This window comes from Hemiscyllium ocellatum, chromosome 1 (genome assembly GCF_020745735.1).
Source record: "Hemiscyllium ocellatum isolate sHemOce1 chromosome 1, sHemOce1.pat.X.cur, whole genome shotgun sequence".
Classification (NCBI taxonomy): domain Eukaryota; kingdom Metazoa; phylum Chordata; class Chondrichthyes; order Orectolobiformes; family Hemiscylliidae; genus Hemiscyllium; species Hemiscyllium ocellatum.
Genome location: NC_083401.1, coordinates 51,415,340 through 51,430,269, shown reverse-complemented (window position 1 = coordinate 51,430,269; position 14,930 = coordinate 51,415,340). Strand labels below are relative to the sequence as shown.

The window sequence follows — 14,930 nt, the reverse complement described above, 5'->3', positions numbered from 1 at the left end:
ATTGTTGAAAATCCTAGAAAAATAATGCAAATAACCTTTATGGCACTTCTTTGGGGATTTTAATGTTCTGCCACAGTTATCGTAAGAGATTGGAAGGAACCCTACTGAAAGCTTTATTCCACAAGTGCTGAATTTCTGTGGTGGTTCTTCTGATCTTCTGTCATAGTTTCAGTGGTGTAGCAGCTCAAGGCAATAGTGGGAATCAGCTCCCTCACCTCACTATGCCATTTCATAAGTGGTTTTAAATATTAAAGCATCAAAAGGTGTGGAGAGAAAGCAGGAATATGGTGTTGAGATAGATGACCAGCCATGATCATATTGAATGCTGGAGGATGCTCCTAATTTCTGTTTCTATTTTGTTGCCAAGCACCTTCTACTTTTATAGAAGAAATTTGAAGGACCAATAAAAAGGGACCCACCAAGACCATGGCTAAGCTGCTTTAAAGGCAGACTTGAGAAATTAGGATAATTTTCACTGGCATGGAGCAAGCTAAAAGAGACATTTTTGAGAAAAATTAAATTATGATGAGATATTGTTGAGTGAATAGAGCAATTTGTTGTTAGTGTTGAATGTATAAAAAATGGTTATTCTGTCTCATTTGGGGAGCTGTCAGTCATGGAGCATGAGTTTATATTATTGTGAAAGGAGAGAGGAGGAGGTAAGGAGAAATTTGTTTCACACATGATGCTGGATTTTATGGAGGTATCCAGGTGAGAAAATCATGCTAGAACCCAACCACAAAGAGCCAGCATTTTTACACTGAGCTGGCTGTTTAACTGACTCAAGGTGAGACTCCTGTCCCATTTAAAGGAGCTGTTAATCAATCTCATTAGCTGCCAGCTCTGTAGTGCTGGCAATGGAGCAATGGACTACACCAAACCCTGAAACTGAGGAGGTTATGGACTGGACTGAAGCTGGGATATCAGCAGAACTCAGCTGACAAACTCCACATGCAGAGAAGCCCCCAGATTAAGATTGAGAAGCTAAGAGGTGATATGGCCTTGGGCAGGTTTACCTCTATTAGGCACAAAGGTCTCCCAGTGGAATGCCCTTCTTATTTATTTTAAGCACTGGTACCCATTCGACCTTGGACTCACTACCAGGTGCCAAAAGTAGCAGGAATGAAGCATGTAACGGAGCTCATTATGCAACATCATAAAACTGGCAAGGCATGTTTTTTTCTTTGAAAACATGAAATGCTGTAAAACTTCCTCTTGTGGCAATTTTCGGTAACTGGCAAAAGCATTAATGGTGACATGAAGAAATACAAATAAAAGGAAGCAAGAGGAATGAAAACCAACATCATAAGACTTCCAGAACCTTTTGATACTAATGAAGACTACATTTGGAACCAGTAGCTACTGTTTCCAGATAAATCTTCTCAACATTGATTTTGCTAAAATCTTCTTTGTTGATGTCTGAAGTTAACCAAAGTGATAAACCATTTCTCACACAGCTAGAAATGAAACATCCCAGATCACATTCTTAATTGCAACACACAATTGACTTTACATTATCTTGTGATTGCTTAGAATGGTATGATAAATAGATCTCCACCATGCATTACGTGGTACCAAATCATGAATTCTGATCACCATGATGTATGGCAGAATGTTACCATCCATGCTGCCCCTACAACACATTCAAGATTTCCTGGCAGGATTACATCACAATCATTGAAGGTCTGCATACAGTCAACATCATCAGCATCAAGGACATGTTCCTGTAAAGCCCCCAACATTGAGCGAATTACTTTTCCTTGATGGACAACAATTGCTCAGCAGCGATTGTATTGTATAAAGAGATAGATTGGAGGGCTCCCGGTTTCCTCCCACTATCCAAAAATGTGCAGGTTAGGTGTATAGGGATAAATGTAGGTAAATGGATCTGGATGGGTTGCTCTTCGGAGGGTTGGTGTGGACTTGCTGGGCCGAAGGGCCTGTTTCCACACTGTAAGTAATCAAATCTAATCTATAAAAAACAGCGCCAGGTTCCCAGGTTCAATTCCGGCCTCGGGTGGTTGTCTGTGTGGTGTTTGCACATTTTCCCTGTATCTGCGTGGGTTTCCTCTGGGTGCTCTGGTTTCCTCCCACAGTCCAAAGATGTGCAGGTCAGATGAATTGGCCATGCTAAATTGCCCGTAGTGTTAGGTGCATTAGTCAGAGGGAAATGGGTCTGGGTGTGTTGCTCTTCGGAGGGTTGGTGTGGACTGGTTGGGCTGAAGGGCCTGTTTCCATAATGTAGGGAGACTAAACTAAACTAAATATTTGATGCACTCCTGGAAGAAGTTCCTCTCTGCATGCCACATTGATCATTCCCAGTGGGAAGTATAAGCTATTGATTGTGATGCTTTGAGATACTACTTCAGGAGTGCTACTGAGACCTTTGAGACTGAGCAAAGAGTCAGCATTGATAAAGTAAATTTTGGACGACACCAGCTTCAAATCCCAGACACTTTATTCCTGAAAACCATGGGAGGGATCCAGAGTGCTAGTCTCCTCAATGAATCTCTGAACATCATAAGTAAATAGCATTTTTTATATCTTGTTCAAGTATAATTGATACAAAGGATTCTGACATCACAGGGCTCAAATACAAATCTGGTTAATAATGTGATTTTCACTCTCACAGCTGGAGATTGCTGCCTAATATTAAACCATTCACAGAAACCTGCGGCTGTACTGTTCTCAATCTCATGCTAATTGGCAAAAGGGTAGATAATAGGTTTTTGTATCAGTAGTGTGGTTAGTCTTTACATACTCTTGTTAACTGGCAAGAAAGGAGATGAATGGAGACAGGAGGTAGTTAATGGGAAGTCTGATCAGGGCTGACAGTCCTATTCAAAAAGCAAGTACCTTCGCTCGGGGCTGGGAGTGAAATACACACGTACGTCTCCAGATGGCTTTGATGGCTCGGGCAGCCATACCCCTGCTGTGATCTCTGGTCTCTGCCTACCAATGGACAGGCATACCGTCAAATATGTAGAGAATCATTCCAAATGGGGACCATTAACCCTTGAATTCCAACTGCCTCTAAGCACTAGGATAAGCCTGTGAAACAGAACATTTTATCAGCATGATGGATTAATATATTAGATAAACAGTGTATTTAAATTAGATTAACTACAGCATGGAAACAGGCCGTTCAGCCCAACAAGCCCATACCGACCCTGTGAAGAGTAACCCACCCAGACCCATTCCTCTACCCTATATTTACCCTTGACTATGGGAAATTTAGCACGGCCAATTCACCTAACCTCCACATCTTTGGATTGTGGGAGGAAACTAGAGGAATAAGGAGAAGGATAGATCTAATTGACCCAGCAATGTTTGCACCTTCACATACTGTAGGAGAATCAGGTCCTGGCCAGACCTGATTAACCACCAGGAGGCCTGCAATCGATGAGGAGAACCTTGCTAAAATCTTCTTCCATGATGTGAAGTTTGAACATTTTCCCTGTGTCAGCATGGGTTTCCTCTGGATGCTCCAGTTTCCTCCCACAGTCCAAAGATGTGCTCATTTGGTGGAATGGCCATGCTAAATTTCCCACAGTATCCAGGAATGTGCAGGTTATGTGGGTTAGCTGTGGGAAATGTAGGGTTACAGGGATAGAGTAGAGGTGTAGGTTCTGGTGAGATGCTGTTTAGAGAGTCTGTGTGGGCCAAATAGCCTGCTTACATACTTCAAAAATTATGATACATTTCTATTATGTTTAGGTTAATGTTTGTTTATGTTTCACTTTTACATGTCCCTTCAGTTTTCTCCCTTTATCCATTTGCCTCTTGGAGATTATCTGGAATTACTTTTCTCACAACTGCTCACAACCCTTTAATATATTGTCAATGTGGCCAGTTGTCGTAAGTTCAGGAATGTGGGCCATCAAAGTCTTACCATACATATAGATATATGGATGGACCCTTATTTTCTTGTTATGTTGGAAATATGAATTTGAAAAATTGCTATTTCTTTTAAAGGTAAAATGGAATATTCAAGATTCCTACAAATCTGGGAAGCTTGATTGCTATAGAGACAGTATGGCCCAGATAGCATAATTGGGAAGAAGATACCAAATATTCACATTTGTAAATGATGGCAAGAGCATCTGTGCTGACTCTGAGTGGATCTTTGAAAGTCACAGACAAGTACTCGTGAAATTGTACTATGTCATGTTTTACAAATAATTAAAAATTAAACTGTTTGTTTATTTTTAAATTATAATGGAGATGGAGTTCGATGTATAGTTAATTGGCATTGCACCTGGATACAAGGTCCATGTAATGCATATTGTCATAGTCATGAGTGTTGGTTAGAAGGAAGAATCTTCAGATAACTGTTACCATGAAAGTCACTTTTGGGATTAGACATTCTTGGTCAAAAACAAAGAGGAAGCAAGCCATCAGGAACTTTGTACAGCTGTGGAGATATTCCTGGAGAGTGAAGAGGCTGATGTATGCCCATGAGGGGGATTTTTGTTCATGTTAAAAGCTAAAAGGGGAAATCCCTTCTTTACTTTAAAGTATTGTCTACAAAACAAAAATAATTCTTGATAAGTGTTGCTTTTAGTTTGTTAATGTCGAAACATTAAGGCAGGAATTGACTATTTGGCCCCTCAAGCCTGCTCTGCCATTCAACATGATCATGTCTAACTACTGAGCTCAATACTCTAATTCTGTCCTCCCCCACATCCCTTGTTCCTTTTAGCCACAAGAGCCATACCTATCCCTTCTTGAAAAGACGTAATGTTTTTGCCTGAATCATTTTCGGTGGTAATGAATTCCACAGGCTCACCATTCTCAGGCTGAAAAAATGTCTCCTTATCTTAGTCTTAAAAGGTTTATCCCTTATCCATCAACTATGATCCCTCGTTATGGACTCCCTTCATCATCAGACTCATCCTTCCTGCATCTAAACTGTCTAGTTCTGTTAGAATTTTACACGTTTCTAACAGATTCCCCCCTCGTTCTTCTAACCTCTAGGGAACACAGTCCGAACAGACTCAATCTCTCCTCATGGGTCAGTCCTGACAAATCAGGAATCAATTTGGCAAATTATTGCTGAATTGTCTCTGTAGCAAGAACATCTTTCCTTGCATAAGGACACCAAAATAGCACACAATATTCCTGATGTGGCTTCGCTAATGCCCTGTATAATTGTAGAAAGCCATCCTTGTCCCTGTACTTGAATCCTCTCCCTATGAAGACCAAACTACAGTTGCCTTCTTTACTGTCTGTTGCACGTGCACATTAACTTTCAGTGACTGATGCATGAGGACATCTGCGTCTCACTGAATATTCTCCTCTTTCAAACTATAACCTTTCAAATTGTAATCTGCTTCTATATTTTTGCTAACAAAGTGGATCACCTCACACTTATCCACGTTATACTGAATCTGCCATGCATTTGCCCACTCAATCAGCCTTGTAAAGTGCGGCACTGTTAAAGCACAGCAGGTCAGGCAGCATCTGAGGAACAGGAGAATCAAAGTTTTGGCCATAAGCCCTTCATCAGGAATGTGGGGTGGGGGGGCAATAGGGGCTGAGAGATAAGTGACAGGGTGGTGGGATGGGGGGAAGGTAGCTGGGAAGGCGACAGATGGTTGCAGGCGGGGTGTGATGGTGATAGGTTGGAGCGGAGGGTGGAGCGGATAGGTGGGAGAGAAGATGGACAGGTAGGACAGTTCAAGAGGGTGGTGTTGAGTTGGAGGATTGAATCTGGGAGCAGTTGGGGGGAGGGGAGATAGGAAACGGGTGAAATCTATAGCAAGTGAAACCAACAGCAAATCCAAAGCCTCCAGAAATGGTTCTCCCTCTGGATCCTCCACTCCACACTCGCAGCCATGTGCCGCCATCTACTGTCTCAGCCATGCCCAAGGTCAGGGCCACACTTCCCCAGGCCTGCAAAGGACCAGTTTCCTCATCTCTCCTGCCCCCACGTCATCCTAGATCCAACCTTCCAATTTGGCACCACCCTCTTGAACTGTTCAACCTGTCCATCTTCCTTCCCGCCTATGAGTTCCACCCTCTGCTCCAATCTATCACCATCATTCCCCATATGCATCTACCTATTACCTTCACAGCTACCTTCCCCAGCTCCAGCCTCCACCTATTTATCTCTCAGTTCCACTTGCACCCTCGCAATTACTTCTGATGAAGGGCTTATGCTGCTTTTCCCGCCACACTTTTTGACTCTGACTCTCCAGCTCAATTTCTCCCACTCACTCAGTCAACCCAAAGCACATTGTACCATCTTTGCTGTCTCATACCTCACCTTTCAATCCAGCTTTTGTCATCTATAAATTTGAGGTAAATCGTCAACTTATATGATGAATATCTGGGGTTCTATTTTCCATCCTTTGCAAGACACCATAGTCACTGCTTGCCATTCAGAAAAAAAATCATTTATTCCTACTCTTCATTTCCTGTCTGCGAACAAACTTTTTATTCATCGCAATAAACTACCTCAAACATGTATGTTTTAGTTTTACACATTAACCTCTTATATGGGACTTTGTCAAAAACCACATATAATGACTTCTCCAGATTAAATCTACTAGTTACATCCTCAAACAATTCCTGATTTGGAGATGCCAGTGTTGGACTGAGATGTACAAAGTTAAAAATCATACAACCCAAGGCTATAATCCAACAGGTTTATTTGGAAGCACTAGCTTTTGGAGTGCTGCTCCTTCATCGGGTGGTTGTCGTGTTTCACCACCATTCAAAGAATTCCACTAGATTTGTCACACAGAATTTCCATTCTGTAAATTTATGCTGAACTTACCTGATTCTGTGACTGTATTCCTTGTGCTCTGCTAACAAATCATTGATAATGAACTGCTAAATCTTCCACACTACCGATGTCAGACTTACTGGTCTTTAATTCCCGGTTTTCTCTCTATCCCCCTTTTTAAACACAGCGGTTACATTAGCTACCCTTGAATGTTCTACAGGGTTTAAAGAATCTTGGAAGATGAACAGTAATGCATTCATTATTCTAGGACCACTTCCTTAAATATTCTTAGACTTAAGCTTAACACTTGAAATTTTGAACCAGTTCCGTCAGGGTAACCATGAGGAGGAGTTGATTGAGTGTATCTGTGATAGTTTTCTTGAACAGTATGTAATGAAACCGATGAGGGAGCAAGCTATCCTAGGTCTGGCCCTGTGTAATGAGACAGGAATACCTAATAACCTCATTGTTAGAGATCCTCTTGGAAGGAGCGATCACAGTGTGGTTGAATTTAGAATATAGATAGAAAGTGCGAAGGAAAAATCCAATACCAGGGTCCTGTGATTAAACAAGGGAGATTACAATAGGATGAGGGAGGACTTGATGCTAAAGTAGACTGGAAACAAAGATTTATGGTGTGACAGTTGATGAGCAGTGGAGGACTTTCAAAGCAATTTTTCAAAGTGCTCAGCAAAAATACATCCCAGTTAAAAGGAAGGACTGTAAGAAAAGGGGTAATCTATTATGGATGTCTAAGGAAATAAGGGAGGACATCAAATTGAAAGAGAAGGCATACAAAGTGGCCAAGAACAGTAGGAAACTAAAAGATTGGGAAAACTTTAAAAGTCAACAGAAAGCCACAAAAAGAACTATTCAGAAAAGTATGTTAGAACATAAGAGAAAAACTGGCTGAGAATATGAAGACAAATAGCAAAAGTTTCTATAAATATATAAAATGAAAAAGAGTGGCTAAAGTAAATGTTGGTCCCTTAGAGGATGAGAAGGGGCATTTAGTTATGGGATATGATGAAATGGCTGAGGCATTGACTAGGTACTTTATATTGGTCTTCTCAGGGGAGGACACTAATAACATGCCAGTAAGTGACAAAGAGATGAAGCTAGGTGAAGATCTGGAAACAATCATTATTACAGAAATTGTGTTAAGGATAGACAAATCTCCTGGCCCTGATTGAATGTATTCGAGGGCACTAAAAGAGATGGCGGGAGAAATAAAAGGTGCACTTGTGGTAATTTTCCAAAATTCACTGGACTCCGGGGCAGTTCTAACAGATTGGGAAACAGGAAATGTGATGCCACTGTTTAAAAAGGGAGTTGGATAAGAGGGTGGCACGGTGGCTCAGTGGTTAGCACTGCTGCCTCACAGCACCAGGTTCAATTCCAGCCTTGTGCAACTATCTGTGTGGAGTTTGCACATTCTCCCCATGTTGGCATGGGTTTCCTCCAGGTGCTCTGATTTCCTCCCACAGTCCAAAGATGTGCAGGTCAGGTGAATTGGCCATGCTAAATTGCATGCTAATAGTGTTAGGTGCATTAGTCAGAGGGAAATTGGTCTGGGTGGGTTACTGTTCAGAGGATCAATGTGGCCTTGTTGGACCAAAGTGCCTGTTTCCACACTGTAGGGAATCTAATCTAAAACAAAAGATGGGGAATTATACACCGGTTAGCTTAACCTCAGTATTTGGGAAGGTGTTTGAGTCTATTCTGAAAATGTGTTGCTGGAAAAACGCAGCAGGTCAGGCAGCATCCAAGGAGCAGGAGAATCGACGTTTCAGGCTTGAGCCCTTCATGTTTTAACCTGCTTGAGTCTATTATCAAGAAAGAAATAACAAGCCATCTTGATCGGAATTGTCCCTTTGGGCAGACAGAACATGAGTTTATGAAAGGCAGGTCATGCCTAACAAATCTTTTGGAATTCTATTCAGACATTACAAGCAGCGTACACAACGGGGACCCAGTAGCTGTAGTGTACCTAGATTTCCAAAAGGCCTTTGACAAGGTGCCGCACAAGAGGTTGCTGCATAAGATAAGGATGCATGACATTATGGAGGTAAAAACAATGACTGCAGATGCTGGAAACCAGATTCTGAATTAGTGGTGTTGGAAGAGCACAGCAATTCAGGCAGCATCCAAGGAGCAACAAAATCGACATTTCGGGCAAAAGCGAAATGTCGATTTCGCTGCTCCTTGGATGTTGCCTGAATTGCTGTGCTCTTCCAGCACCACTAATCCAGAGATGCATGACATTATGGGTAAAGTATTAGCATGGATGGAGGATTGGTTGACTGACAGGAAGCAAAAAGTGGGGATAAATGAGTGCTATTCTGGTTGGCAATCAGTAACTAGTAGTGTGCCTCAGGAATCCATGTTGGGAATGCAATTATTCACAATTTAGTTCAATGATTTAGAGTTGGAGACCATGTGCAGTGCTTTAGCCCAAAATATTGACTCTCCTGCTTCTAGGATGCTACCTGACCTGCTGTGCTTTTCCAGCACCACACTCTCAACTCTAATCTCCAATAAAGGAATTAAGGGTTACAGTGAGAGGCCGGGTAAGTGAAGCTGAGGTCAAGAAAAGATCAGCCATGATCTTATTGAAAGCCTGAGCAGGCTCAAAGGGCCAAATGGCCTAGTCCTGCACCTCGTTCTTATGTTCTTATGAGATCATTTCAATCTTTGGAAGTTTAAATATTTTTCTGAGAGTTGCTGGTCTCAGTATGGGATTGTAACAATAATAACAAATCAATTTGTAGTAATGCTGCATCCTGCTGTCATTCCTGAAGAATGGCTTATGCCTGAAACCTCGATTCTCCTGCTCCTTGGATGCTGCCTGACCTGCTGCGCTTTTCCAGCAACAAATTTTTCAGCACCTGCTGTCATTGTCTGACTTATCAAAGTTACAGAGATAGAATCTTGGCCGTTTCTTAAAATTGGCTCAATTAACTGTATACCTTCTACATCACTGTATAAACTCCAAGCATATTTATAAAATGATTCTAACAATTTAACCTGGACTGTATTTCAAGAGGACAGGTGAAGAGTGTTGTTGCGGCTTAAGATTCCAGTGCAGATGACTTGCCAATGTTGTTTAAATACTGCTGGTCTATTTTAAGGCTTAAATTAGGAAAGAAGATGATGCAGATATTCAGCCAAGAAATGAAGATTAGTTCGCCTTTGGCCATGAAAAGGCAACAGCTAAGGGTTGGAACTAGTGTTACTTTCCCTATGAGCCTAAAGGAGCATACTTACAAAACCTGTTCAAAAAATTTAACTGTTTGACTTACCCGAGAAATCACTTCATCCTTCCCATTAGCAAACATCCTGCTTCAGTCCAGTTCTAGTGAAGCCCCAATGAAGAAATATTATTCAGGTCACATTGAAATTTTTAAAAAATCATAATTTGCAGAAATTTATGAAGCTCTGACTTGCAGTGGGCAACTGATTATCTATATGTAGAACCACACTTGATAAGAGAGTCTTGTTAATGGGAAGGGTTAATTTCCTCATAGATAAATTGCTACTTGTACCTTGCTGCTTCAATACATGACCTCCAACTTTTAACTGTCTCACCCAGTCAACAGCCATTTCTCTCTATCTGTTACATTTAGAACCAACAAACAAAGTGTTCAAAATTAATTTTAAACACACAGTGGTCCATTGATGCTTCTCCTATGTTGCTCACAATAGTGCCGTAGAGAACAATGTTTAAATGTTGAGGACTGAAGGACAATCCTGGAAGACTGGAAGCCTGAAAGTAACAAGCCAGGTTCTTTTCTTGAAGCCAGGCCTCCTGGGTCAAAGATATGGGCACTTTCACTGCACTTCAAAAACTCTTAGGGAAGTACAGTACTAGTTTTGGATCATAGCTTCGATGTTATCTAGTATTTTGCCACATCATAGGTACTTTTAGTCAGAGTTGTTATTGGCCTGCCTGGGACTTAAATCCAGGCCTTCAAACTTAGAGATAGTAATAAAATCACTGTGCTGCAATAGCCCTATTCCAGATCTTTATTGAATTCAAATTCCAGTCCACTGAACCCTGATCCTTAGAATAATCTCTAGATAGCTAGATAGCAATCATACAGCCATACTGTCATCTCTCGTCAATCAGCTGGCTTATAGCTATTCAGCTGCCTATACAAGTAACTGTTGTAGTTAAAGTAGACAGGCAGGTGGCTGGAAGAACACAGCAAGCCAGACAGCATCAGGTGGAGAAGTCGATGTTTTGGGTGTAACCCTTCTTCAGGACTGGGGGGTAGGTGTAGGGAGAGCTGCAGATAAAGGGGGTGGTGGGGGCAGGGTGGTGAAGTGGGGATAGGTGAAGTCAGATAGAGGGTATGACCTGGTTGGTCGTATGGAGGAGTGGAATGGAAGAAGAGAGACTGGGAAGGGAGGTGGGGATGGGAAGGGAGGTTATTAGAAATTGGAGAACTCAATGTTGACTCCTCCAGCTGTAGGTTGCCCAGGCAGAACATGAGGTGTCATTCCTCCAATTTGCGGTGTGGTTCATTGTGGCAATGGAGGAGGCCAAGGATGGTCATGTTGGAAAGGGAGTGGGAAGGGGAATTAAAATGGATAGTGACTGGGAGGTCTAGTTGGCCCCTATGGGCATGACAGTGGTGCTCGGCGAACTGTTCGCTAAGTTTACGTTCGGTGTCTATGATGTAGAGAAGACCACATCGGGAGCACTGTTTGTAGCAAACAAGGTTGGAAGAGAGGCAGGTGAGCCTCTGTCTCAGCTGGAAGGGCCCTGGGTGGAGGTGAGGGAGGGTGGTGCGCTGGTTGGTTCTGCATCTTTTCTGGTTTCAGGGGAAGTTATCTAGGAGTTCTGGGGTTGGAGGTGATGGTGTAGTAGAACAAGCAAGGACTGTCGAAGAGAACGGTCCTTGCACAAGGCAGAAAGGGATGGGGAGGGGAAGATGGTCTTGGTGGTGGGGTCTTTAAGAAGTTGGATTGGTGGAAGTCTTTAAGGATGATGTGTTGGGTGCAGAAACTAGCGGAGTGGTGGGTGAGGACAAGGAGGTATCTGAGGGTTGGGAGGGGGATGGTAGTGAGAGTAGCACAAACCAAGGACTGTCGAAGGGTAGTTACATGAAGAGCCTGTAGATGTTGCTGTTGTGCTACAACTGATCTCAACAGCATTAAATTCTTTCAACACTTCTTAATATTTTGTATACATGCTTTCCTGATTTCAACATATGAATTCTTTTCATAAGATTTTTTTTATATATTGGTAAATAATTTTCTGTTGCCTCTCTGTTTCTATGGTAGTCTTAACATTCATGAATACACAATGACTCACTGGTCTTCTGTATTGTGTAGGTAATCTGGGATCTGCAGCACAGTATAATATTGAACTATAAACTTGTCTACCCAAAACCTTACAGCCAGTGGCCAGATATGTATAAATATACCTCACGGTCAATTGGAAACTGATTACTGTTTTTACTGGAAGCTTTTCTAGACTTCCAGAAGCTTGGCTTCTCTCCACATTATTCTAATAATCTCAACAGTTTACATTAAGGCAAGCAAAAATAGTAGGAAATAATGCAATGTCCTTTTTTTGCTTTACTTTGTTCAGGAGTCACCAGTTATGATTTGTCAGTACTTTATGTACAGCGACCTTTAGAATAAATTGTGACAATCTCAGGTATTTTATACAACTGGAAAGGCTAGGTGCTCAGCCTAGATTTCAGAACTTTACTTACAATTTATTTAAAAGTCTGAGCTGAAATGAAGACTTTGGAATGTCCTTTTGAGTATGATTCATTACAAGAAGTGCAGACATGGGTAAACTGAAAAGGTCTGCTGTTCTTCTCAAGAAATGTATAGAAACGTTTGCAAGAAGCATGCAATTGGGATTTTTGTTTTAGTCATACCTTGAATCAAATACCTCACTTATCACCGGTGCTCATATATTCACTTCTCTCACTGCAGCAGAGCCCCATGATGTTCTGTCAATATAATGATAACAGTCACTCTGGGCTGTAATTAGCTCTTTTTAAACTACCAGCATTTTAAAACTTTTAGCCTTCCTCTGCATGTTCAAGAAGTGGTGATATTACAGAATGAATATATGAATAAGATCAGGAGTAGGTTGTTCAGCCCATCTAGCCTGCTCTGTCAGTCAATAAGGTCAGGATTGATCTGATTGTAATCTCAGATCCACATTCTTGCCTACCTCTTGCAACCTTTCAACACTGCTCAACAAGAATCTACAATTGCCTTAAAATTATTTAAGGTTTCTGCTTCCACTACCTTTTCAGGAAAAGACTTCCAAAGACCCACGATCCTCTGACAGAAAATGAATTACTCTAAGCTCCGTTTTAAATTAGCTACTCTGATTTTTAAACAGAGACACCTTATTTCAGATGTTCCCTTTGGAGGAAAAATCCTCTTCACATCCAGACCCAAGACTTTTCAGAATTTTATAATTTTTAATTAAATCACCTCTTACTCTGCCGTACTTCAGCAGATACAAGCCTAGCCTAGCCTAGGTGTGTGTGTGTGTGTGTGTGTGTGTGTGTGTGATTCAACTTTGGGATACAGACAGACTCTAACCTCACACCTTTAATGCATTGTGTGAGCTGAGAAGTCACCTTTTTTTATATAAAACCCTAAGTTATCTCGGAAATGTGACTTGAAAGAAGTTCTGGGGTTACATATTAATGAATCGAAACCTACAACCCATTTAAAGTGATTAAAGACTTAACAGCAATTTAGGTTTGTTCAATATATCACAGCAGTTGTGTGACACTTTGATCCTTTCCTATAAATTCTGTGTCCTATGATTCTGCCCCACTACCTACCTGATGAAGGAACAGCACTCCAAAAGCCTGTACTTCCAAATAAACATGTTGGACTATAACTGTGATTTTTAACTTTGTCCAGCCCAATCCAACACCAGCACCTCCACATCTTGTCTGGATGGAGTTTGCACATTCTCCCCTTGTCTGTATGGGCTTGCTTTGGGTGCTCCAGTTTCCTTCCACAGTCCAAAGATGTGCAGGTTAGGTGGATTAGCTATGGGAATTGCATGGATAGGGTAGGAGATGGGTCTGGGTGGGATGCCTACCAGAGAGTTGCTATGGACTTGATGGACCAATGACCTGCTTCCACACTCTAGCGATTTTATGATTCTGACCTGTTGTTTGTCTTTGTATAGTTATAATGGATTTTTTGTTTAAATTTAACATGAACTTCAACATTTTCAGTTAACCACAGATGGTGGTTAATTCTTATTCATTGCAATGTACTTATTCTATATATGCTGAAATATCCCTTTAAATGTCTGCCATTGCATCTCTATTGGTATGCCCTCTGGTCAAAATTGACAATTCTCCTTAACCAGTTTTGCTTTCATGTTCTGATGAATGGTCTTATTTAAATTAAATCAAAACCACTTATAGACCTATTCTACTCTCACTCAGATTTAATGCAAAATTCAATTTGACTATGAGCAATGCTACTCAGAGGTACCTTAACAATCATTAATTCATCATATCTCATTGCAAAATGACTGGTCTCTAACTGACTCCACAGTATGCTGTTTTGAGAAGATATCCTGAAAAAATCCCTTACATCCCCTCTCAGCCTCCTGTCTTCCACATTAAAACTGTGCCCCCTTAATGTTGACAGTTCAACTAAGGAGAACAGCTGCTTCCTGTTTACCATGTCCAAGCCTCTCTTAAACTTATATGCCTCTATCAGGTCCCTTCTCAACCTTTTCTGCTCAAATGAAATAAGATGCAAATGCAGAGACTGCTACCCATTGGCGAGATGCTAGAGTTGTCTTTTAAACTGAAAGGGTAAAATCAGAAATGCTTTTCTGGAGATGGGGATTGTGATGATTTTCATTATTGCTGTATTTTCTCACTGTTCCTGCCATTTTCACATTGGTCAAGGCAGCAGAAATCACAACCTCCATTTGGTAGAATTTGAAACCCCCCCCCCGCAACTTTATGACTTTAATTCCAGCTTTGCAATGTTCCTGACACTATGACCTCAGTTTAATTTTACTTCTGGAGAAATGGCCTGTAGTAACCAGTTTCTCTCTCTTTGCTTTCTTGATTACAGGTATTACATTTGCTAACATCCAATCCGGTTCTAGAATCAGAAATGTCGGAAAATTGTAAGTAATTCATTCATTATCTCAATAGTTACCTCTGTTAGAAGGCGAAAT

The 14,930-nt window shown here is 41.3% G+C and overlaps 1 protein-coding gene across 1 annotated transcript in view; it reads left to right on the top strand.

The window, feature by feature from the left end:
* The first annotated feature begins 11,358 nt into the window (after positions 1-11,358).
* LOC132818817 (complement C1q tumor necrosis factor-related protein 3-like) overlaps positions 11,359-14,930 on the top strand; it is a 120,836-nt gene continuing 117,264 nt past the window's right edge. Inside the window, exon 1 of the mRNA XM_060830320.1 lies at positions 11,359-11,470. Coding sequence (XP_060686303.1) covers positions 11,359-11,470 — 112 coding nt within the window. The remainder of the gene's footprint in view (positions 11,471-14,930) is intronic.